This window comes from Lontra canadensis, unplaced genomic scaffold (assembly GCF_010015895.1).
Source record: "Lontra canadensis isolate GAN:19392208 unplaced genomic scaffold, GSC_riverotter_1.0 scaffold15, whole genome shotgun sequence".
In the NCBI taxonomy this organism is placed as follows: domain Eukaryota; kingdom Metazoa; phylum Chordata; class Mammalia; order Carnivora; family Mustelidae; genus Lontra; species Lontra canadensis.
The window spans coordinates 2566134-2589761 of NW_022631009.1; the positions used below are offsets into that span (position 1 = coordinate 2566134).

The 23628-nt window shown below is 36.3% G+C and overlaps 1 protein-coding gene across 1 annotated transcript in view; it reads left to right on the plus strand.

Annotated features, from left to right (window-relative positions):
* Positions 1 to 22649, plus strand: part of MRPL13 (mitochondrial ribosomal protein L13) — a 46526-nt gene extending 23877 nt beyond the window's left edge. The window contains exons 5-7 of the mRNA XM_032858414.1: positions 4366 to 4452; positions 10016 to 10137; positions 22360 to 22649. Of these exons, the coding sequence (XP_032714305.1) occupies positions 4366 to 4452; positions 10016 to 10137; positions 22360 to 22381 (231 nt within the window). The 3' untranslated portion in view covers positions 22382 to 22649. The remainder of the gene's footprint in view (positions 1 to 4365; positions 4453 to 10015; positions 10138 to 22359) is intronic.
* Positions 22650 to 23628: the final 979 nt, after the last annotated feature.

Below are 23628 nucleotides of genomic sequence, written 5' to 3' on the forward strand. Positions count from 1 at the left end.
TTCTCCCTCTGCCTTTGCCTGCCACTTTGTCTGCCTGTGCTTGCTCTCACTCGCTTTCTCTCTCTCTCTCTCTCTGACAAATAAATAAATAAAACCTTAAAAAAGGTAAGACTTTTTTTGTTCATTTGATGTATTGGTTACATGAAAGAGTTATGTTACAATCTCAATTGTGGATTTACTTTTCTCCTGTAGTTCTGTCAGTTTTTGCTTTATATGTTTTGAAGATTTAGTGTTAGATGAATTTAAGTTTGGAATTACACTGTTCCTAAGAATTTTTATCTCCAGTAATGCTTTTTAACTCTAGGTATGTATATTTTTTATATTAATAAGCTGTATCAGCCTTCTTTTGGTAGTGTTTGCCTGAAATGTCATTTTACTTTACATTTAAATTGAACGAAATTTTGTTTTATTTTTCCCCTCTCTTTCTTTCTTGCCTTCTTTTGGATTGAGTTTATTTATTCTAAGTCTAAGATTAATCAATATCTTTACTTTCCTCCAGATCAAATCAAGATCCTCAGAAGATTTTTAGCACCTACTCTCCCTCACAGTTATGATTCTTTCTCTATTCAGAAATTCTTAAAACCCTTCCAATTCAACATTCTTTTTACTGTTTTACACAGTTACTGATGTTTTATGATTCTCTTAGCTTATAAATCCTTTCACATAACAGCCTTCCTTTGGGATTAATTTCCTTCTTGAAATATTTCTTTTGGCATTCCTATCATAACATTCTCTTAATAGTAAACTCATTTTTGTCTGGAACTATCTTATTTTTGCCTTCTTTCTTGAAAGTTAGTTTTGCTTATTCAATATATGTGATTCTAGCATGACTTTTTTGGTCTCACCTCTTTGAAGCTATTGTTCAAACAGATTTTAGCTTCTGTTACTGCTATTGACAGGTCACATGTCAATGTAACTATTTCTTTGTATGTATTTTGTCTTGTTTCTTTTGGTGTTGGTTTTTCTATTTCTATTCAAGTCTTGTTATTTATTTTGCTTGAGGACTGGTATCTTCAGTTCTGAAAATTTGCCAGCACTTAGGTCTTTTAAATATTGGTGCCTTTATTCTTTATCTATTCTTTCCCTTTGGAAATATATTTACAGTAGTTGTCTTATTTCATTGTACATGATTCATTAGCTCTCTTTCATATTTTGTGCCTCCCTGTCTTTGCTGCGTCATCAATAATTTTTTTTTAAGATTTAATTTATTTGTCTGTCACAGAGATATCACAAGTAGGCAGAGAGGCAGGCAGAGAGATGGGGATGGGGAGGGCGAACAGGCTTCCTGCTGAGCTGAGAGCCCTCATGTGGGGCTCGATCCCAGGACATTGAGATCATGACCTGAGCCGAAGGCAGAGGCTTAACCCACTTAACCCACTTAACCCACCCAGTACTTTCTTTATGTTTGTGTTCTAGTTCTCTATCTTTTTGCTTATGTCTCATCTGAGACATACTTTTACTTATGTCTCATCCGAGACATACTTTTACTTATGTCTCATCCTTTTATTGAGTCCTAATTTGAATTTTTATTTTTTTTCTTGAAGATGTACTATTTGTCTTTATTTCAAGTTTGCTGGTCAGTTTTGATAGTTTTTCTGTTTCTTTGTCATACTTTGGTTCCTTCTTATTTTTTTAAGCAGAGTAAACATAATTCGTAGTGTTTATATCTGATTCTAATATTTGTGGTCTTTGTGGGTCTGTAATACATTGTTTCTGCTCAGGATACTTGATAAGCTCATGTACCTTGAAAGTTCATCACTGAGAATTCTTTAGGACCTATATCTCCAGAGTAGATTTTGTCATAAATTTACTTGGCAGGGGCATAGTTAGTTAAATGCCCAACTCTTTGCTTCTGTTCAGTGTCATGATCTCGGAGTTGTGAGATTGAGCCACAGGCTGGGCTTGGCTTCAGTGGGAGTGTGCGTGAGAGCCTCCCGCTCACTCTGGCCCTTCCCCTAACCCCCACACATGTGCACACACTCTCTTTCTCTAAACTAAATAAATAAACCTTTAAAACAAAACAAAACAAAAAAAAGATTGTCTTAGCTCCTGACAGGTGCATGGGGCTATACCAACCTAAGGCCTCTTTAAGCTATACTTTATAGACTTCTGGGTTTTGATCCCCATTTTTAAAAAGGTGAATTTGAGGGCTTGAGGCCTTGTGCAGTCAGGCTCATAGTTCTATGTTTCCTGTCAGTAAAGATTTGATTTTTTAATTTCCCTACTCTGTACCCTGGGTATTGACTTCTGTTGAAAATCTAGGTCTATGAGGAAGTCTTTGATCCTACTTCCTGACCAAAAAAGGGGTAGGCCTTTGAAATGCAAGCCATGCACTAAGCTGATGCCTTCTGGGCAAATGCCAGCCTTAGGACTCTTGTACTACTTTCTCCTACTTCTGGCCTCTAGTTGCTTCCATGGTTTAGAAAGGAGTTTTTAAAACAGTATTATTAATTTCATTAATATTTATTTCTTTATCATTTGAGTTATGTACTAGAAGTTTCTAATCTAAATATTAGCTGTCGATATTACTAAAAACAAAGTCTCCCGTTGCCATTTCACAATTTTATTTTTCCTTCCTTAATTCTTCATAACTCAGTCTTTGAACTGTACTCATAGAATAAATAACAGTTTTCCCCCTTAGGAACTATTTTAGCTTTATACCTAAATATATTCATAAATGAAAAAGTGTTACGCTGTGAAGACATTCTTTTTTATTTCCCTATGATGGTGAATAAAAATAGGTATCTACTGTCAGGATACAATCATTTGTTTGGTGTAATACTGCCTAAAACTTTCTTGGAGATGAGGGAGAAGGACGTATTTTATTATAGTAAGTCCTGAAGTAACATTTGGAAGTTCCATGCTTTACTATTTATTTTTATTTCTTATCATTTATAGGTGTTTTACAAAAATATGCTCAGAAGTTGCTCAAGAAATATTTGATGTTCTGTTTCAAAACATGTTTTTAGACTGTTACAGGAAATAAAATATCCTGTTATTATGGATTGCATCTAATGGTATTAAAAAGTTATAAGGGCTTCTGTACCATATATGTTACATATGGTGCCATATGTACCATGGTTATATGCCATAAGTGCCACAACAAATTGTAGTTTTAATATTTAATAAATATTTTTAAAATTTAAATTTCTGTGTTATTTAGGCATACTCACTATACACTAGGCGGCAGTATAGTTCCAACTTTTTTATAAGGATTTGGCAATAGATAACATTTATAGAAATTGTTTCAAGTTATGTTTATAAACAAAGATTAAAATGCATTACAAAATGTTTAATGTTTAATGAGGGCCTCGAATGTTAGAACAGTGTATAGTTTTAGTGGGGTTAATGTATGTCAAGTTACATTCTTGGATTATGTGTACAGATGGTAAAAATTGATGCAGTGCTCCAATGTCCCTATCAGTGGCTTACTGAAGACCTCGCAGTGTATTTCTATATACTGTATACCAGCAGGCCCCCAGGAGATTATGGGACACAGCGTGACCCTGTACGACCTTCTCTTGACAACGTTTCTATCAAATCACATTCAGACCAACAGAGATGATAATCTTAAAAAGGGAAAAGTAAATTGCACAAGATTAGTTTGCCATCTTGGGAATGGGTATGTTAGAGAGAAAGGGACTTTTTGTCTTCTTGAGAAGTTAGAGACAAACACATTATGGCCGTCATTGCGTGTACTGTGTGTCTATTCTGGGAGTAAGACCACCGCCTGGTTTGCATTCCAGCACTGCCACTTGTTATGTGAAATTGGGAGGCTCTTTAACCTCACTAAATCTGTTTTCTTGTGTGTGAAATGAGACTCGGCATCACAAACAAGACAATAAATGTGGTGCAGCTGGCCACTGTATACACACTAAGTTTTCAGTGAATGTTAACTGTTACCGTTGTTGTAGATTTGCAGCTTAGGGAGTCAGTCTCAAAACTGTCTGGCCATGCTTACTTTATGAATGTGAAACCTCCTGACCTGCCTGGAGGAAACAGGACTTAAGGCCTCCTGGGTTCTGCTCTCTTCAGTATATGACAGATTTGAGCCATAGGTTCTTGTACAAGCCTAGAGAATTGCTTCTTCTAGTAAACATCACATATATAGATTATTTTTAACCTCTTCCTATTGTCCTTATCCTTTAAACATAAATGAAACCAGATAGAGCCTAAAGAAAATAGGAATGCACAAAACAATGACAGTTCCTTTGTTGCTGCCACATACCTACTTAGGTCCTAATTTCTTTCATTTCTTTTGAGTCTTAACCCACTTTGTTTTCGTCATGATCTCTACATGCGGTTGCCTTCTTATATCCCAAGTCAGATTTTTCTTATTGAGTCTTGCATATATGTGTTTTTCAGATTGTGAAGCTAGCTATTTATGGCATGTTGCCAAAAAACCTTCACAGAAGAACTCTGATGCAGAGGTTGCATCTTTTCCCAGACGAGGTGAGTCAGTGGTCGTTGGTAACGATGCTGCTGCAGGAACATGGCCAGAGCCTGTTAAATTGAGGGTACTCGTTGCTAATTTCATCAGCTATTAAAAGCATGAATTTCATTTACATTTTTTATGACTAGTAGCAAACCTTGTGTGATCATGGATTAATAACTTAGTTTTGCTTGCTAATTATTTTCTTTGATTTAATTTTAGAATACTTGTTCCTAACTCAAAATTTATTCAGCTAAAAAAGTACTTGGAAAAAAAATAGTTCTATTTATTACTATTAAACTATTTTAAGTCCTTAGGCTTTCTCTTTAGTATAATGTAATGAAACAGTAGAAGTTCTATAATAAAATAGTTGTCCAGGCTCTGGAATCAGACTGTCTGGAGTAGAATTCATACTCCACCATTTATTGACTTTTTGGCCATGGATGGTTACTTATTATCCCTGTTTTCTCATCTGTAAAATGGAAATAAGGGTACTGACTGGATTACGAGATTGTGGTAAGGGTTAAATGAGATAGCATTTGTAGAATGCTTAGAACAGGCCTGACAAAGGAAGTGCCCGTTGCTGTCATTACCATGGTTGTGATTGTTATCCTTATAGTTCCTGCTCGAGGAATAACATAGAAACTAATTCCAGAATACCAAGTTGTATCAACTATTTAAGCCACTGAGTGCTCTATTTAGTTAGCTTACTGCATGAGTAAATTATTCATGCTTTTATCAAAATGGTTAATATATTACCTTTGCTTTGCATGAATGAGTAGAATTTTCCAGTATTCACTTTACCTCGTAGATAACAAGTATGGGAGCTATGTCATCATCTAAGAATAACTGACTTTTATGAAATCACAATATTAAAACTTGTTTCTGATTGTACTGTCCCATTTTTTAGAGTCCATAATTTCTGAAAGACACACACACACACAAAATGTGTATATATAAATAGATAATCTTAGTTGTAAGGTAGTCAGGTTTGAATGTGGATGTTTTAAGTATTCGTGGTAGTTCAGTTGAACATCAAATTACTTAAGTAATTTCAGATGATAAAATTAATGGGCCTTTCCCTCAAAACAGACTGTCAAACATTCAGAAGCTTTATAGCACATTTTGTTGTCCAGGACATAGGGAAGTAGACACTCATAGATTGCTGGTAGAAGTCCAAAACAGTGCAACCCATAAGGAATCTGAGAATGAGGTAACATTGCATATAATGCCAGACATACATAAGGAGAGTCACGCTTGATCCAGCAATCTGTTTACTCTGAAGATATACAAGATTAATGTTTCCACATTATTTATAATAATAAAATAATAGAAATGAGTTTATTCATAGGTAATTGTATAAACAATATTATATCCATTCAGTTGAGTACTGTGTAATTATAAAAAAAGAATGCCAAATATTCTTGTGAATTGATGTATTCCAAGATACATTAGTAAGTGAAAAAAAGAGCAAGGTGAGAAAATGCAGATAGCATACTACCTTCTGTATGTGTTATACATATATATGTTTACACACACACACACATATATGCTGCTTTTTGCATAAAGAAATTCAGGAAGAATAAATGAGAAAATGAAATTGGCTACTTACTGAAGCATGGGGACAAAGAGATGGAATGAATTAGAGAAGAGAGAATTAAGATGTTTTGGAGAATGCCTTTTAGATTATTTATTTTTTACTTTAACTTTCTTTTCATGTTAAGATTTTTATTCAAGGGGCACCTGGGTGACTTAGTCATTTGAGCATCTGACTCTTGATTTCAGCTCAGGTCATGATCTCAGAGTTGTGAGATCGAGCCCCACCTCCGGCTGCATTCTCAGCTTGGAATCTGCATGGGATTCTCTTCCCTTCCTTCTGCCCTCTCCCTGCTCGTGCATGCTCTTGTGCTCTCTTTCTCTCTCTCTCTCTAAAAATAAATTACCAAAATCTTTTAAAAAATAAATAAATAAAAATTATATGATAGGACTAGTAGAAGTAAACACAACTAGTATCCAGATCTTGTTTTCTAGGTGCTATTCCATATTAAAAGGAACCTGGTTCTCATTGGAGGAATGGTTGATTCTAGGTCTGGAGTATACACATGCACTTAATTTATTTCTATATTGTTTATACTGGTAAAATAATAAGTAATAGAAAGTAAGGCAGTGCTCAAAAATATCAAGAGAACATGGAAGGCATTTTGAATTGGTGCCCACTGACCACATATGGGACAGCGTGAGCCTCAGAATGAATGGTAATAATAATGGATTATGTTGAGTAGAAGATGAAAATCTGTGAGCCCACGATTATAGTCCAAAAAATATTATTATTTTTTTTATTATTTTTTAAAGATGTTATTTATTTATTTGACAGATGTCACAAGTAGGCAGAGAGGGAGGCACAGAGAGAGGAGGAAGCAGGCTCCCCGTGGAGCAGAGGCGCCTGATGTGGGGCTCGATCCCAGGACCCTGGGATCATGACCTGAGCCGAAGGCAGAGGCTTTAACCCACTGAGCCACCCAGGTGCCCCCCAAAATTATTTTTAACACATTAATTCCCTTTCCTTTCTAGAGAAGGAAAAGCTTCTCCTTAGAGAATATCATCTAAAAAATGTAGAAATAACACTGAATTAGAAAAGCCACCATTTTATCAGCATATTCTGTAGTCACTGCGTGAAAGATTATTGTAGAACAAGATATTCACATAATTTCAAAACATCGTGTCACAGGACACTTTATTTGAAAGGAGAGAATATACTTTTTTATGTTAAAGATACCTGGTGGACATCAACATAACCAAGAGATCAAACATATCATTAGTATGGGACAGACTGACATCATGTGCCTCCCACTATGAATAAAGTACCGAAGACCCAACGTTATATATATAGTGTTCTGTCAAAAATGTTTAACCTGACTTTACTGGGGAAACAATCCTACAAATCCAAAGAAAAGGACATTCCACTACATAATTGGCCTGGACTCTTCCAAAGTGTTAATTTCAGGGAATGACAAAGAGCAGGGAAAGGCTTTGTGTTAAAAGAGACTAGACTGAAGAACTTAGTATGTAGGTGAAACAACATAGTAACAGCATCATAAGTACATGTAGCCTGTGATCCGTGACTGGATCTTAGACTGAAGAAAGATACACAAGACAATATTTTACCAGTTTGGGAAACTTGAATATGTACTTATATATCAGAAAGTATTTCATCAGTGTTTTCTGAAGCATGAATTTGTAATGTGGTGACATAGGAGACAAGCCTTATTTTTAGAAGATACACACTGAAATACTTAGGGATGAACTATTTACAAGTAACTCTCAGATGGTTCAGCCAAAGTGAAAGTTTGTGTGTGTATGTTTGTATATAGGTGAAAAGGAAAGCAAACGTGTCCCATTCTGACAGTTGGTGAATTAGGTGAATTTAGGTGTCTTCACTATATTCTCACAATTTTTCTGTAGGTTTGAAATTTCTCTAGAAATTGAGAAAATTAATAACTGATCACCTTGCCCCCTATTTATTTCACTCATTCTTCTCCTTATTCCCCCCATTTAGGTTAATCATTCCCTCCATGCAGCAGGAACAGTGAAATCTCTCACATCTCCGTGCGCACATCCAGTTAGCATGTTTGGGTTACTTTCTTGGTGCGCAGATTAAGGGAGATGCTTCCCCTCTTCCTGGTTTCATGTGTAATGCCTAATCAACAACTCATTCCTCATTTTGCAGTGTTTTAATCCATTCTTTCAGTAAATTGCTCTACTGGTAGAGAAAATGTGTAAGCTCATTTCGGTCAGAATTCCTTCAGTTTGGCAAACATCTACTAACCCACTAGGTTCCACACCCTCTGCTGTGTAAGCAGTTGGCAACTTTTAAAATTGTCTTTGTGAATGATAGAGGGATTTTTTTTTAATGGCTCCCCAAAGGAGTGTGAAATATTCAGAAACTTTTGTACATATCAAACTGGCAAGTAGACTTTTCCAGGAAGTAAAAAATTAGAGCAACTTAATATTTATATGTCCAGACATCCTCTCCTTGTTCCAGTTCTCTGAAGTTAAACTTAAAGATTTGAATACATCGGGGGAGGCAAGTTAAATATTTTAAAAATGCTTCTCAGTGAAGAAACACATTGTCAGTAGTATTTATTGTATTTTTTACGTACTGGTAGTGACTCACCCTGTACAAACCATAATTTTAAAAAGCCCACCTAACTTTTTAAAAATATTATTAAAATTTTGCCATATTAGATTTTAGAACAAGTTTATAATGCGATAGAGCTCTGATTCTTTAAAGTTAATTGTAAAACTATATTTTGACTTGTAAGACATTGAATAGAAAACCGACCGTTTTGGTCCCTAGTCTTTGCCCAGATATTTGATTCCCAATTATGATATGCTCTTTGCAGAGAATTGTAATTTACTATATAATAATCTTTTTTTTTAATGTTTAGGAACATACTGTTATGAAAAGAGGGAAATATATCTATTATCCCTGTGGAAATACTCATAGGATGCTTTCCTCTTGACACCCAACCATTATTTTAGTAGAGTTTCCAAAAGTAACTTACCATCCAGACTCCCAGGACAGTTCCCTTTCCCTATTTCTGTATCATGAGCACAATATAAATGTAAATTCTTTTGGTTACTCATGCTTTTCATTTTATCCTTTCCTTTGCTTTGTTTAAGATCTATTCTTCTTTTAAAATAGCTCTCAACTATATGCTTTACTCTTTAGTTTGCTTTTCATTACCCAAATTCAGACTTTTTTGCATTTTACTTTTCGTTTCATTTTTCTGAATATTTGAATATATTAACCAGGGGAAAGTCATTGTGGGCAGAGGGAATGCCATCAATAAAGGCACCAGGGTTTCCGGGTGGAACAACACGTGAGAGGCAAGGAGGCTGATAACTCAGACGCCATGGACGGCTGTGTGGGAAGAGGTGAAGTCACAGGGGTGGCCTAGGAGTGAAGACACTGGTTTGAGAAGTGTCATTTTAAAAATTATAACCCTGTAGAGGCCATCGTCTTTTTATTTCCTTTTATATTCTGAGCACCTAGCATAGTTTCTGGTTCGTAGAAGGAGTTCTGTTAATGTTTGTTGGCTCAATGACTCAAGGATCCAGCAGGTTTTCATTTTCCAAAGTTTTTTCTGGCAACAACATGGAGTCTGAATTGAAAGGTTGTGTCCCTGGAAGCCACAGACCCAGTACATCCACTCAATCAGATGAAAAATCATGAGAATCAGCCAAGGCAGTGCCTTCTGCAGTTGAAAGGCAGGGAATAAATTAAACAGCTGAGGGAAAAAAAGATAGAATTTAGTGACTCGATGGTCCTCAGAATTAAAGATGTCTAATTTCTCACGAGAAATAGGTTTGTCAAAATTAAAATAAAAGGTACAGTATTATAATGAATTACTTTTATCATTAATATACTTTACAGGGATTTTCATGGATTTGTAAAGATTATATTGTTTTCCTCATTCTGTAAATTTTCTTTTGTTATTTTTTAATATTTATTAAATATTACTAATTTATTACTAAGGGATATATTTTAAGAAAATTAAACCTAAATTTTATTTAACCTAGGACATACCAGAAGATATTCGTAAGAATTTAGTAGAAGAGCTTCCTCAACCACGAAAAGTACCCAGACGTCTAGATGAGTACACACAGGAAGAAATAGAGGCTTTCCCAAGACTGTGGTCTCCGTAAGTCTTTTCTCTTTCCTTTATTTTTTCTTTTTTTTAAGCTCAGTTTAGTATCCTATCTGTTTCCTTAACCAAATGAAAAGATCTTGAAGATGGGAAGAGTGAACTTTTTTTTTACTCCCTTGGATACTCTTTCCATCTTCTACCTGTGGATAAATTCTAGATTTTGGTATTAGAACCAAAAAGTCTCTAAGTCTTAAAACCTTGCTATGTACATGCAAGGGTGTTCATAGGTGCCTATAAATTATCAGATATTTTGTTTGGGATGACATTACTTGGATTGGTTATGGTCTCTTAGAATCATAAATCATTATATTACCTAAAACAGAGTGATTCTCCATTTTCCAGATTGCTTCCACTAAACTTGAGAATATCATCTAATGAAAAGTCATCAATTCTGGATAATTAATAGTCTTGATTCAAATAGAAAAACAAAATAACAGACACTTCTTGCTATCCTCTACACAATTTCCTCTGTCTGAGTTCCAGGAAGCTGCTTAATGTTGACGTACTACCTCCCATCTAATTGCTTCCAGGTTTCCTTATCTGGCCTACCAGGGTCTTCATGACCTGGCTCCTCTCTGTCTCTGAAGCTTAAGTTCTTTCCACTTGACTAGTCTAACAATAGCAGCCTGTTGAAGATTGTCAACCTTTTCACACAATTTAATTCTTCCTTGTCTTCGTTTTGCATTACTTCGCCTAAAACAACACGTCCCTCCCCCATGCTCTGAAATAACTCTCACTCATTCTTGAGACCTTAAGTTCAGATCCCACCACCTTTAAGAAGCCTTGTGTAAACATCAAGACCAGGCTAAAGCACCTGGCCATCTTCTGCCACAGCACCTGCTGTGTAACTCTGTCATTACCATGGTCAGCTCGTGAGGGGCAGGGGCTGCGTCTAGTTCATCACTGCATCCTCAGCACGTAGAACAGTACTTTATCTGATGGGTCTCGGGAACATTTACAGAATTTATACAGTAGATCAAAAAGGGAACCATACATCCTTATTGCTGGATCTACACTGGGCATCTTGTCTTCTCCTAAACTCGACCCTCTGTGCTATAAAGTATACTTATTGTACACTTTCCTTTTCATTTACTACATTTATTCCAATGTAATTAAGTACCTGTGTGATTTTTTTTAAATGTCTTTTGCTAACTAGATTCCATGAGGGAACTCCAGGTTGTCTTAATTACCTAAGCATAACATCTGGCACATTCAGTAGGCATTCAGCAAATAATTATTGAATAAATAAATGAAGAAAGCAGATTTCCTGGTATCAACTTTTATAAATGACATTAGGAAAGAATCTCTAGAAGATACGAAGTGACGGTAGTAAAATACTCCAATTTAATACTAGTCCTTTATGCTAGAATCATTGAAATTGATTGGCTTTAAAAACACTTTATTACTTTTGTTTCTGTTCACTGTATCATCTGAATTATCAATTTTCAGTTGACAGAAAATGAGTGATTAACAGACTCTATATGAAAAATTGAAAAAAACAATTTTATAATGTCTGATGATATCTATACCAGCTAGTTATCAGGATACATCCTCATGATAAATATTTTTCTCTAAAATAAAGAAGTGCATTTTCTATCACTCCTTAGGTTCTGGTTTTCATTGCTTGACGATGACCAGAACTATACATTATATGACATGACTTGAGTCTAACAACTAAGTTTAGTGTGGGGTGATTTTCTCCTTCTTTTGACCTTTATAGATGCCTACTTAATAATTTGCCTTCTTTTCAAAACCCAAAAGTCTATTTTAATTCTTTTTATTTAAATTCATTTTTTAATCCAGATTATGTAGTGACTTATTTATTTATTTTTATTTATTTATTTTTTAAAGATTCTATCTATTTATTTGACAGACAGAGGTCACAAGTAGGCAGAGAGGCGGGGCAGGGGGCGGGAAGCAGGCTCCCCGCTGAGCAGAGAGCCTGATGCGGGGCTGGATCTCTGGGATCAAGACCTGAGCCGAAGGCAGAAGCTTAACCCACTGAGCCATCCAGGCGCCCCTATAGTGACTTATTTAGATAAATCAGTAGTTACTGAAAATAAAAAGTTTTACCGTTTGTTTTCCATGCTATTATCTTTACCGTTCTTCCCGCATTGGCATCTGAGAGATGAGACTTCTGCACTTGGATAAATTCTATACTTTTGGAAAAATAATTTTAATTTAGCTTGTTCTTAGAGACTTACATAGTCATTTATTGCAGATATATTCAGTGTGCCTTTTCCTACTTAAACTACATAGAACTTTTATTTACATTTACAACTGAACCTACATATATGAACATTTTTGTAGGAAGACAAACATTTTTAAATTCTTTTAAAGAGATGTACAAATTGAAATTAATCTCTAATTTATGAAAAGCATTTACTAGCTTAGATTTACGACCCTGGAATCTTTAATTTACTACGAATTCACATAATATAGACTTTAAACTCAGCATTCAATTAAAAACGTGCACTTTGGGGGAGTTAAAAGGTATTAAATGGGGGCTCCTGGGTGGCTCAGTCAGTTTGGTATCTGCCATTGGCTCAGGTCATGATCTCAGGGTCCTGGGATCAACCTTACATCCAGCTCCCTGCTCAGAGGGGAGTCTGCTTCTTCCTCTCTCTTTACCCCTTACCCTGGTTGTACTATCTTTCTCTCTTTCAAATAAATAAATAAAATCTTTAAAAAATATATATAAATAGAAAGTATTAAATGTTTGGGGCACTTGGATGGCCCAGTCAACTGTCCAACTCTTGATTTACACTTAGGTCGTGATCTCAGATCATGAGATTCAGTCCCACAACGGGCTCTGCTCTCAGCAGGGCCTCAGCTTGAGCTTTTCTCTCTCCCTTTGCCCCTCCTCTTGCTCTTGTGCTCTCTCACTAAATAAATAAATAAGTCTTTAAAAAAAAAAGTTAAATGTTCATTGTAGAAACTATGCATAAGATATAAAATTAAGGTAGTAAATAATCTCACTTTAGTTAACTAATTTTGGTGTGTTAGCTTCCACTGTTTCTTTGTGTTTGTGTGTCTATGCCTTATTTATTTATTTATTTTTTTCATTAAAAAGGAAATGTAGGCACATAAAAATAATTTGACTAAGATTGCATGATTGTTAAGTGGTGGGTTAGGGATTCAAGCCTAAGGTCATGATCCTGGGTCATGGTCCTAACCACTCTGCCTGAGTGCCTCTTGTAGCATCTTGGTTAAGTATACTTAAGTCATATGTAGTTCTCAGATAGTTTGCTTTATAAAGTTACATGCTAAAAAAGATTACATACGTAATCTTTGGGTTTTGGTAGTTTACCAGGCTGTATGAAGTTCTGGAAATCCTAAGAATTTCATACCTGATTTTTTTATAGAAACACCATCATAAATGAATTTATATTCCTAACCAAAGGGGATCTGTGGTACCTTTATTTTTTTTTTTTATCTAGAAGTACTAAAGGTGTTATTTAATCAAATATGTGACCAAATAGATTATGCATTTGGAGTTGTATATCATGAACAAAGAGTACTGGTTAAACTGCTCATTACACTAAGTGATTCCTGGCTCATTTAAAACAAATCAGAAGATGACTATAAGTGCCTTTATTATATTAATGGAATTAGGAAGGGCTTTTCTGTAATTATTTTTAAGGAGACTTTTAGAGAAACTTAGAGTAAATTGATGAATTTTTTTAGTAACTACTGTGGAGATGTATCTTCCTGCCCTTTCTTTTCATTCCAGATTTCTCTTTGACAGGAATGTGCATTAAGGCACCAGTCTTTCCTTTGGGCTTTATTAAAATATGATCTTTCCTTACAGGTAGCCATATAACTTCCCCAGATGATAATGTGGGTATATACTTACATATTACAATTTAGATGGTCAGGGCTGTCTAATAGAATTTCCCACATGATGAAAAAACTCTGTATCTGAGCTATCTAATACAGAATATAGCTCCGGGCCACAAGTGGGTGTTGAGTATTTACACTGTGGCTGGTGTGACTCAGAAACTGAGGTAAAAAATAAATAAATTAATTAAATAAAATACTTTTATTTTATGTAATTTTAATTGTTTCATTAGCCCCATGTGGCTACTGACCCCTTTAGTGAACGTTGCCATTTTAGTTGTTTACCATTTCATAAAGTTCTAGTATTAAATATTACAGACATTAGAGTAAAAATGAAAATACCTAACACACTATGCAGGGCTATCCATTGAAAATGGGATTTCTCATTACTGGTAGATTTGCTTTCATGAGAAAAATGGGTTTTTTTTCTCCTTTTGGAGAAGGAGGCTGCTTAAAATACACTCTCATTCCACCCAAAATAGCTAAGCCAACAATATAATCTTCCTTTGGAATGTAGTCAAGATAGATCTGATGGTGAATCTGCGGAGACTTGACTGAAGCAGATGTACCTGGATTGCACCTAAGTCAGCAGACACAAAACTAGCTTGCTTTGGTTTTTGTTTCCCTAGTAATAAAATTTTAAATGGGTTTATGGTATAGAAATGTACATTTTTAAATTGGAGCTATTATTAGCTTTTGGTCAGATGTAAGTTTATTAGCTTTTCTAGTAGAAACTAAAGCTTTTGAGCAACGGTCAAAGAGTGATGATAGTCAAAACTAAGCCTTGAATCCATTAGGTGATTGACAAAGTTTTTTTTAATCTTAATTGAAAGCTCCATTTTTGGGATTTCATTTAAATTAAATCTTTTACAAAAGTCTCTGAGGCCTAATTTCGGTTTATGCAGATTTTCTTATGCTAGTTGTGTAGCCATTTTTAAAACAACGTTAGACGAGAAGGAAAGAAACTGATATTTATGAGAAAACAACTTTTTTTAATAACTGAAAGTCATTTTCTTATATGAGAAGTATTGCCTATAAACCTCACTTCTTAAATTAGTCGATATACTTGGTGTATTAGTATTTTTTATAGCTCATACGTACATATATAGATTGTGTTAGAATATGTTACGAAGTTATCCTTTGTTTCTTAAAGGTACAAAATAAACGTGTGGTTGCCATGTGCAAGTGATAATTGGAGGGTGTACACTTAGAATTTGTTTGTCAAAGAAAAAGCAACAGCACTGGTGTTTTCTTCACAATTCATTTCCCTGGGTTGTAGCTTTCAAATGGTCAACTTATTTTAAAGCTGTCAATAATTATTTCCATAATCATTGTGGTTTTGCCAACACATTACAAAACCACAGTAATCATAGAAATTATAATGCTGGGGGCGCCTGGGTGGCTCAGTGGGTTAATGCCTCTGCCTTTGGCTCAGGTCATGATCTCAGAGTCCTGAGATTGAGCCCCACATCGGGCTCTCTGCTCGGCGGGGAGCCTGCTTCCCCCCTCTCTCTCTGCCTGCCTCTGCCTACTTGTGATTTCTGTCTGTCAAATAAATAAAAAAAAATAAATCTTTAAAAAAAAAAAGAAATTATAATGCTGTCACTGTAATGGAAACTTTTCATTATGTAGGGTAAAAATAAAACTTGGATCATTTTAAACTTTTTTATTTTCATTTTTACAAAATTCTGTAGGAGAGCTTTTTTTTAGGACAAATAAGGTATGTGGAAAATTTCATCTTGAGTTGCTTCGCATAGTCCACAGAGTGAGTGGTGAAACGATACCAAAAAGAAATATATTTTTGTGTTCTTCACTCATTAAGTCTGTAATGCTTTCTTTTAAGCAAAACCCTCACCTTTGTATAGAAACTAAGTATGGAAAGTTCAGCATCACTAAATCTTGAAAAGAGATGTTTATAATGAAAACCCACGTCCCCAGCGTTTAATGTCCTCTACAGAGTGTGCTGTTGGAAGTGCGCCCACAAAGAGGGTGGCAGGGATGGAAGTGGAGAGATAGGAAGACAGTCGTGATTGGCCCTGAATTGTCTCTGCTGAAAGCAGGATTTGGTTTAGCATGTTTCCTGGGTGATGCCTCCAGCACTGTGGAAGGAGCACAGGTGCCGGGACATTAGCCTTGGAAAAGGACCGTGGGGAGCATCGTGTGTAATCTAGTCTGTAGCTCTAGAAGAGAGCAGTGATTTAAACTTATACGTGCCCTCCCATAGGAAACCTATGAATTCGAAAAATCTCCAGATTTTCAGTTGTATTTAAATTAATACCCAGAAAACAATATTTTTACCTATGCCTCTTTTATAAAAGTGCTTCACATCAGAGGCTTTATTTAAAGACCATAAAGAAGGATTTTTACCTTTTCAAAACCCATAAGGAATTGGGATCTGGACATCTTCAAGATTTTCCATAATTTTATGCTAGTCTGGTCATATGGCATTTTCCTACAAGATTTAACTTAATTTGCTGCTCTTCGCAGACAGAAGTTATTAGCCGGACTTGAGGAGCAGGGTTACATTCCAATTTTCCCATTATTTCAACCAGCTCAGCACTCACAAAAACTGTATACCTCAGTATTTCCAGTGCTGAATTTTGCTCAAATTAGACATTCTAAACTTTACTGTTCTTTTGGATATGAACAGATTAGGACTAAAAACAATCTCTACTTGAGCAACCACACCGTTTTTCCAAGCCAATAGAGCTTATGACTTAAAAATGATAATTGAATGTAACAGCAATTCCTGTTTATTTTAACTGAAAAAAGCAGTAAGTAGATTAAAAAAATTTAACAGTCCTATTAATTTTGGTTTTTGTTTGTTTGTTTTTTAAAGCACAGTTGAGCTTTTTTCTAATCAGGATGTGGTGCATGGTACAGTGCCTGGAGAAATGAGGATAGAGGCACCATTATTTTGCCTCACAATTTCCTGTATGGCTGACATCTTCAGTTCAAAGAATTTTAGTTCAAGGAATATGCGATGTCACCAGATTTCCTCTTATTGTTTACTCTAAATAGTTTCACCAGTACAATGGAAATGACTTAAAACTCAATCAAACTGACCTTTTATTGTTCTTAAGATTACTGTCTAAATATTCTGTTTAAATATTTTGTTGGAATAAGCATTATACTGACGAATATTATTTATGAGTGAAAAGACGTAAGACCCAAGGGAGAATAAGATATTTTTGAAATTTATTACACTTAAGTTACACAGAATTTCATGGATTCACAACTGGAATTCAAATGTTTTTTTTCTTCTGAAAAAATAAATTATCTTAATGGGACAAATAATATTAGGTATCTAACTGAAACATCACATAAACTATGTGTTTTATAGCTTTATATTTCATTTTGTTCACAAACCTAATGGGGATCTCTCTCATCATTTTACAATGAAAACTGAAGTCTCCCTAAGGATTTTTCCTGAAGTCAAAAGATAAATTCTCTTATGGGAATGTCCCCATTTTCAGGATAATTAAAATGTGTTGGTCTCTGTCATTTTTTGTCAAGAGTTTGAATCTCTGAATTCCTGAGAGGTACTTGTTTCATTTTAATGAGTGGCTGTATTTTACCTGTTTCATTTAGTGAGTGGCTGACAACATTTTGAATAGAGATGTCAGTGGTAAAGGATTTTCTATAGAAAAGAGAGAATTTTGTGAGAGGTGGTATGATTTTAACATTCAAGTTTCTGAGCAATCACAAGTACCATAGAATACTTGCTCAGACAGCCCTTATTTAAGTTCTGTTTCCTCATTCAAAAAAGTGATTTTTTTTTTCAAGCTATAGTATTTGAAGGCAGTTTTCTGCTGGTGGCAAGAATTAAGTACAAAATGAATTACTGCTGGAGAACATTTAGGAGCTATCTAATTTTAGCACAGTTTAGAAAATGAATTAAGGAAAGTCTTCTGTTGGCTAATTCTTTGAAGATTCATTAATCTCCCAAATTACCCTAAGTGTATATATGAAAGCTTGATACTTTTAGCTTTCATCTCAGAAGTCAAAGTGTACATATGTGTGTGTGTAACTTTGTGTGACTGTGTGCGCATCTCCCTCTATGAGAAACTGCATGGTGTAAAGACAGGACTTTGTCTTGCTCAATGTTGTGTTCCCAGTGCCCACAGCTAGACGTGACACTCAGTAATCTTTGTTGAATGAATAAAGGAGTGGAATCTGATTTTCCTGAAAGAGGAATTAACTTAATTCATTAAGTATGGTAAAATCTTATTTTGGTCTTTGCGTCTTTCTTAAAGCTAGCTTAACAGTTACAGCTAAAATAGAAGTTTTCCTTAACAGTCTGTGCTTTAGTGTAACTCTGATATATTTAATTTTGGATACTTTGTATTACATATATAAAGAAAATATTATGGTAATTTTGTTAAAAAATAAGTTATTTCTGTCAAGAAAAACATTTCTATAAAAATCAAGAGATTACTTTTCTGTAACAGCATTTGAAATGTCTCTTCAAAGATTTCCTGAGATTATTTTAGAATACTGTTATTTACAAAAACATTAACCTTACATAAGACTATCTTTTATTTTAAAACTTCACGATTTTTTATTTGCACTGAAACAGCGACAAATAATTAAGGCAAAGAAATATAGAATATAAATTTTCTCATCATCCTTCTAGTAAAGGATTAAGCTATTTAACTTCATTAAAGTTTCAAACAACATTTAAGCATCCGTACTATGAAAAGCAATATACTAGATGCTAGGTGTCTTCCTTTTAATAATTATTTAATCTAGTTCCTACATTGACTACAATTTAATCTTTCTTTGATGATAGATACCAAAAGAATATCCAGCCTCAGTACCTGTTACCATAATTTAAAATTACTTAACTATTGCATCAGAAAAGCATAAAACTGCCTATTAATAAAGTCCTTTCCTGGGTAAAGAACTACAAAGGATACTGTATAGCAAATGAAATCAGCTCTAGCTAAGGAAGAAGTGTGTCACCTTCTCTTAGGCACAGCATGGTTTTAGAAATTTACTTTATTTGCTCCTTCAGCATCTTCAAATAGTCATCCCCTCTGTCTTATGAGTATCTCTGTGTGCGGCCTACGTTCACCTTATAGACTTGCTAAGTCACGCTGTGGTCCATGGACCAGCATTGCAGTACGTGGGAGCTTGTTGGAAATGTAGAATCGTGAGCCCCTCTACAGATAAACTGAGGATTTTTACAAGAGCCCAGGCGATGTGTATGCCCACTGAAGTTGGAGGGGCACTCAGGTAAACAGACCTCCCCTCCCTTTCTTATCTTGGATTTCTTTTAGTGGAAAAAGGTAAGCGGTATAAATGCATTGTATGCGTGCCTGGCCTTGTGTATATGTATGTGTGTGTGCGCGTGTACATGCGGAAAAATAAAACCGTATTTAGTGTAAAAACCTCACTTTCCCCACAACGGTACCTCCTGAACGTCATGTAATACCATTAATTGCCCTCCAGTAGGAGTTGATGTTTCTGGCTATGGCAACATCTAAAGTACCCTTGGCCATGATACTGTTTTCCCTTCCTGGAAGCAGATCAACCATCCATAAAAGATCCTGATTAGTTTCCATTAAAAAAAGGAAAGGATGAGTTTGTAAAACAAAGCGGCATTGTCAAGTCAGTGACTGTACTGTAATGACAGATATCTTACAGGTGTCTGCTTTTTGGTGGGCCTAGTGCTAATTGCTGGAAGCTTAAGCTCAGTTACATGGGGACCCTGCCTTCAAAGGAACCAGCAGCCTACCAGAAGTCAGAATGAAATGGTGCATGCAAGTACTTGCAGTCAGAAGGTCTGCACTAGGTCCTTATCATCCACTTCCTAGCTGTGTGTCCTTAGGCTAGCTACCCAGCTTCTCTGAGCTTCAGTATTGTCAACTATAAAATGGGATTGATAAAAGTGTCTTTTTCACAACAGAATAAAATGAGATAATGTGTGTGAAGTGGTTAGTATACTTCATGGCATCTAGTAAGCCTTCAGCACATCTTACGTAAGTAACATTTATTTACATAAATAAAAGCAAGTATAATTTGAGAAACACTGTAATAGAAGTATGCATGATATCCTCTGGCAGTTTTATAAAGAGGAGCCCGAAGTCAGAAAGGGAGGTCGTGGAGGGCTACCCAGCTGATGTGATTTTTGAGGTGGATTTTAAAGTCTTTGTAGTCAAGTCTACCAGGCAGAAAAAAGCTCAAGTACCCAAGTCGAGAGGTGTGAAAGTTTTTATCTGGGTGGTAGCAAGTAGTGTAATGGGACCAGAATGTAAAGGAAAGGGATGTAGAAGGAGTAACTCAGAAGTGTTAGCTGAGGCCATGCCATGGAGGGTTAGATACTGGTTTCCAGGGTGTTTGACTCGTGACAAAGCAGTGGAGGACTCCTGAAGATTTTTTAGGCAGAGCCCCTTGGTATGTGGAAGTGCGATGGAAAAGAAGGGATCTGTGGTAGAGACTCTGACCTGTCTTTCTCCTAAACTCCACCTCCTAATTGCTAGTGCTTGTCATGTCCAAATCTTACCATATTCAAAACCAAGGTCCTTCCCTTCTGGTCTGTTCCTCTGCCTGTATTCCCTATCCTGAAAAAATCAGCAACATTGCCATTCACAGAGGTCTTCAAGCTGAAGGGAAGAATCCAGATCCATCCCTGAATCCTCATTTTCTAGCAGTTTCTTCTTCCTCCCTCTCCCTGGCCCCTTCCCTCTTCCCGTCCCTTCCCACCCTCCCCACCAACGTGGTACTTTTCTGCCTCTTAAATCCTGAACCAGCCCTTTCTTCCCACTCATCACTGCTATAGCCCCAACACAGCCCTCCTCTTTATCCTCTTCAGTTCCCACCAGAAAATCTTCTGGAAACAGATGGCGGCCTTATTAGCCCCCTATAGCTTTCAGGTCACTGCCTACTACATACTTTATATCACAGATTACACCCTTCACACACATGTCCAATTTTATTTGTAAATCCCACTAAAAGGTGTTTTTGTCATCTCATTGTAATAAATTAAACCTTTGGTGTGGAAACTTAATAAATTAACCTTTGGTGTGGAAACAACTAGACTGTGACTAAGCACGTGGAGTGTTCTTGAGTGGAGTCGCAGCAACTTCTTGTCCGGACCTCAGCTTCGAAGATTCCTTTCTGGTGGCATCATCACCCCCCGCTCATCATAATCACATGAACCAGCTCGACAGCAGAAGTGGTTTCTTGAAATGTGCTGGTGTCTTTGACTGGGAACTGCTCCCACCGAGTTGAGTGACAAGCCAAAGATGAAAAGGATGCGTTTCAGAGCCACATTCACCCTCGGACCACACTGTCATTTCCCAGACTTCGGATGCAGTTTTTACATTTGGAAAGAGACTTCAGAAACGGTGACAAAATTCTGCAGTTTCTCCTCTAGTCGTTACAGAACGGCTGATACGGTGAAGCGTATTTGGCTGGTTTCCCAGATCAGAGCCTTGTTCCTCAGAGTTAAATAATAACTTGAAATTGTAATGTCGTTTATTTACTCAGCCACTAGACTGTTGGTCTTCGTAGCTGAGCTGTCTGGTATCTTGTGCGTATTCTGTTGAAGAAAACATGCTGTGAGTGGAGAAAGGGACTAGATAAGCTATTTCAGGGCAAACAGAGTTCATCTATTTTTTAAAGGAATTCAAACTATCATATTTTTACAGCTGTTTCAAAAACATCTAGTTTACTGATTACAAACTTCCTTCTGAAACTCCCATGTGAGCTCAACACCTACAAACACACCTATGGAAAAGATAAAAGGACACTTTAACATTTTTCACATCTTGTAATTTCCCGTTTTTCATTTTCTCCACTGTTATGATTTAAAAAGTGTTTTTTGTTTTAATTTACTGCTGGATGTAACTTTCAAGTATGGTTAATCCTGTAAATGCATGAATGAGGAAAAGATCAGTTATGTGTATGTAATTAAAATATCAGAGGCCTTGTGTTTATACATTTGTGTATGTATCATAATGAAAACTACATTTTGCCTGATAAAATAATATAAATAGGGATATTACTCATTCAGAAATTGCCTTTATTAGGTAAATCCATATGCTGATATGGATTTTTAATGATCATAGCAGTCCTTTCCGTGAAAAGGTCTTTAAAAAAGTATGTATTTAAAAATGGAACAGAAATTGAATTCAAGTTTTTAAATACTGCCTTCATGCACAGGCACAAGCAGCTTATATTTATACTCTCAAAAGAGCTTGGGAATTGTTGCTTCATGACGATTTGACTCTAGAGTTTTTCACCAAAAATCTACTATTTGTAGAGAATTTCTCAATGAATAGTTTACTTTCATTTTAAATTGAAAACTAATCTTCATCAGGCAGGAGAAAATGATTTCACAAAGAAAGACTTGTTGATTTTGTCTTTCAGGCCTGAAGATTATCGACTCTAGAAGAATGAAAATTGCAGGAAAGAGCCACGCGGTGACAGCAGCTTCTTCCTGAGGAGTATCTCCCGAGCTACAGGCAGAGTGAGACAGCCGCTGCGTTTTGACAAGGAACTTGACATGGACGCTGAAAGCTTATGGAGAAGGCTCTGGAGGTGATACTCCTTAATAGGAAATTGCAATAAAATACATTATTTTATAGAATTATTTTATTATATAGTCCAATTTGAATTGCTGTAAGTGATGCTAAGAATAAAACTGCTTACTTGTGTAACTGTTCAGTTTTTCATTTAACGAAAACATACGCCCGGGGTAGCAGCGCAGGTAGAGTTGCCAACAAGTGCCCGTCCGTGCGGATTCCCTCGAGTTCCGCCATCGCTGTTCTGCCGGGGGAAGCACGCCCCACCTCCGCTTTTCCTTTCGGTGATTACTGTATCTTACCTCCCACAGTACATTCATCCTTCCAGCTCAGGAGCGTAAGGTTTGCACTGAGGTATTTACAAAGTGCAGTCATCTTTTTTCCATATAGCTTCTTGGTCTCCAGGATGCCAAAATAAACTATGGCCTGTCTGCTCCCTGGAAATCTCACTGCCCTGCCTGTGGTGCCGCCTGCAGACTCCTGCACGATGCCCCCGTATCTTCTCCTCTTGGCTCCTGCTCACTTTTCTGCTGGACACTCAGATTGGACTGCTGAGATAAATAGCCCTCACAGACTCTCTTCTTTAGGAATTAAGATGCCGAACCATTGTATTTGGGCATTTTTGTGGGAGTTCGTTTTTTTTTTTCTTCCCTTATCGTAGCCAATCAAAGAATGAATTTCACACCACTTTTCCCATTCATTCAGCAAACACGTATTTGCCAGGCACAATGCTAGGTGTTGGGAAAATAGAAATCACGTGTTTCTTCCCCCAGCACCTCTTGCCCCACCAAAGAGCATACAGTCTACTGCAGAGTGGAAAAGGAGCTTTAGAGCGACCTGTCAGTAAGTGCACTTGGGTGTCAGAGACGCAGAGGTAAACTGCGTACAAGCGTGACGTAAGTATGTGTAGGGGAAACTTCAGTAACTTTTAGAAGAGGAAGTATTGCTAGTAAACACCTGCAGATGTCCAAACACAACAGCTTTATGTAAATTCATTTAATCCATACGGCAACCCTATAACGTACGCAATGTAATCCTCCCCGTTTAAAACCAGAGATGCCGGAGTAGCAACAAGTTATGCAACTTGGCCAAGGTCACAAACGTGAACTGCTCA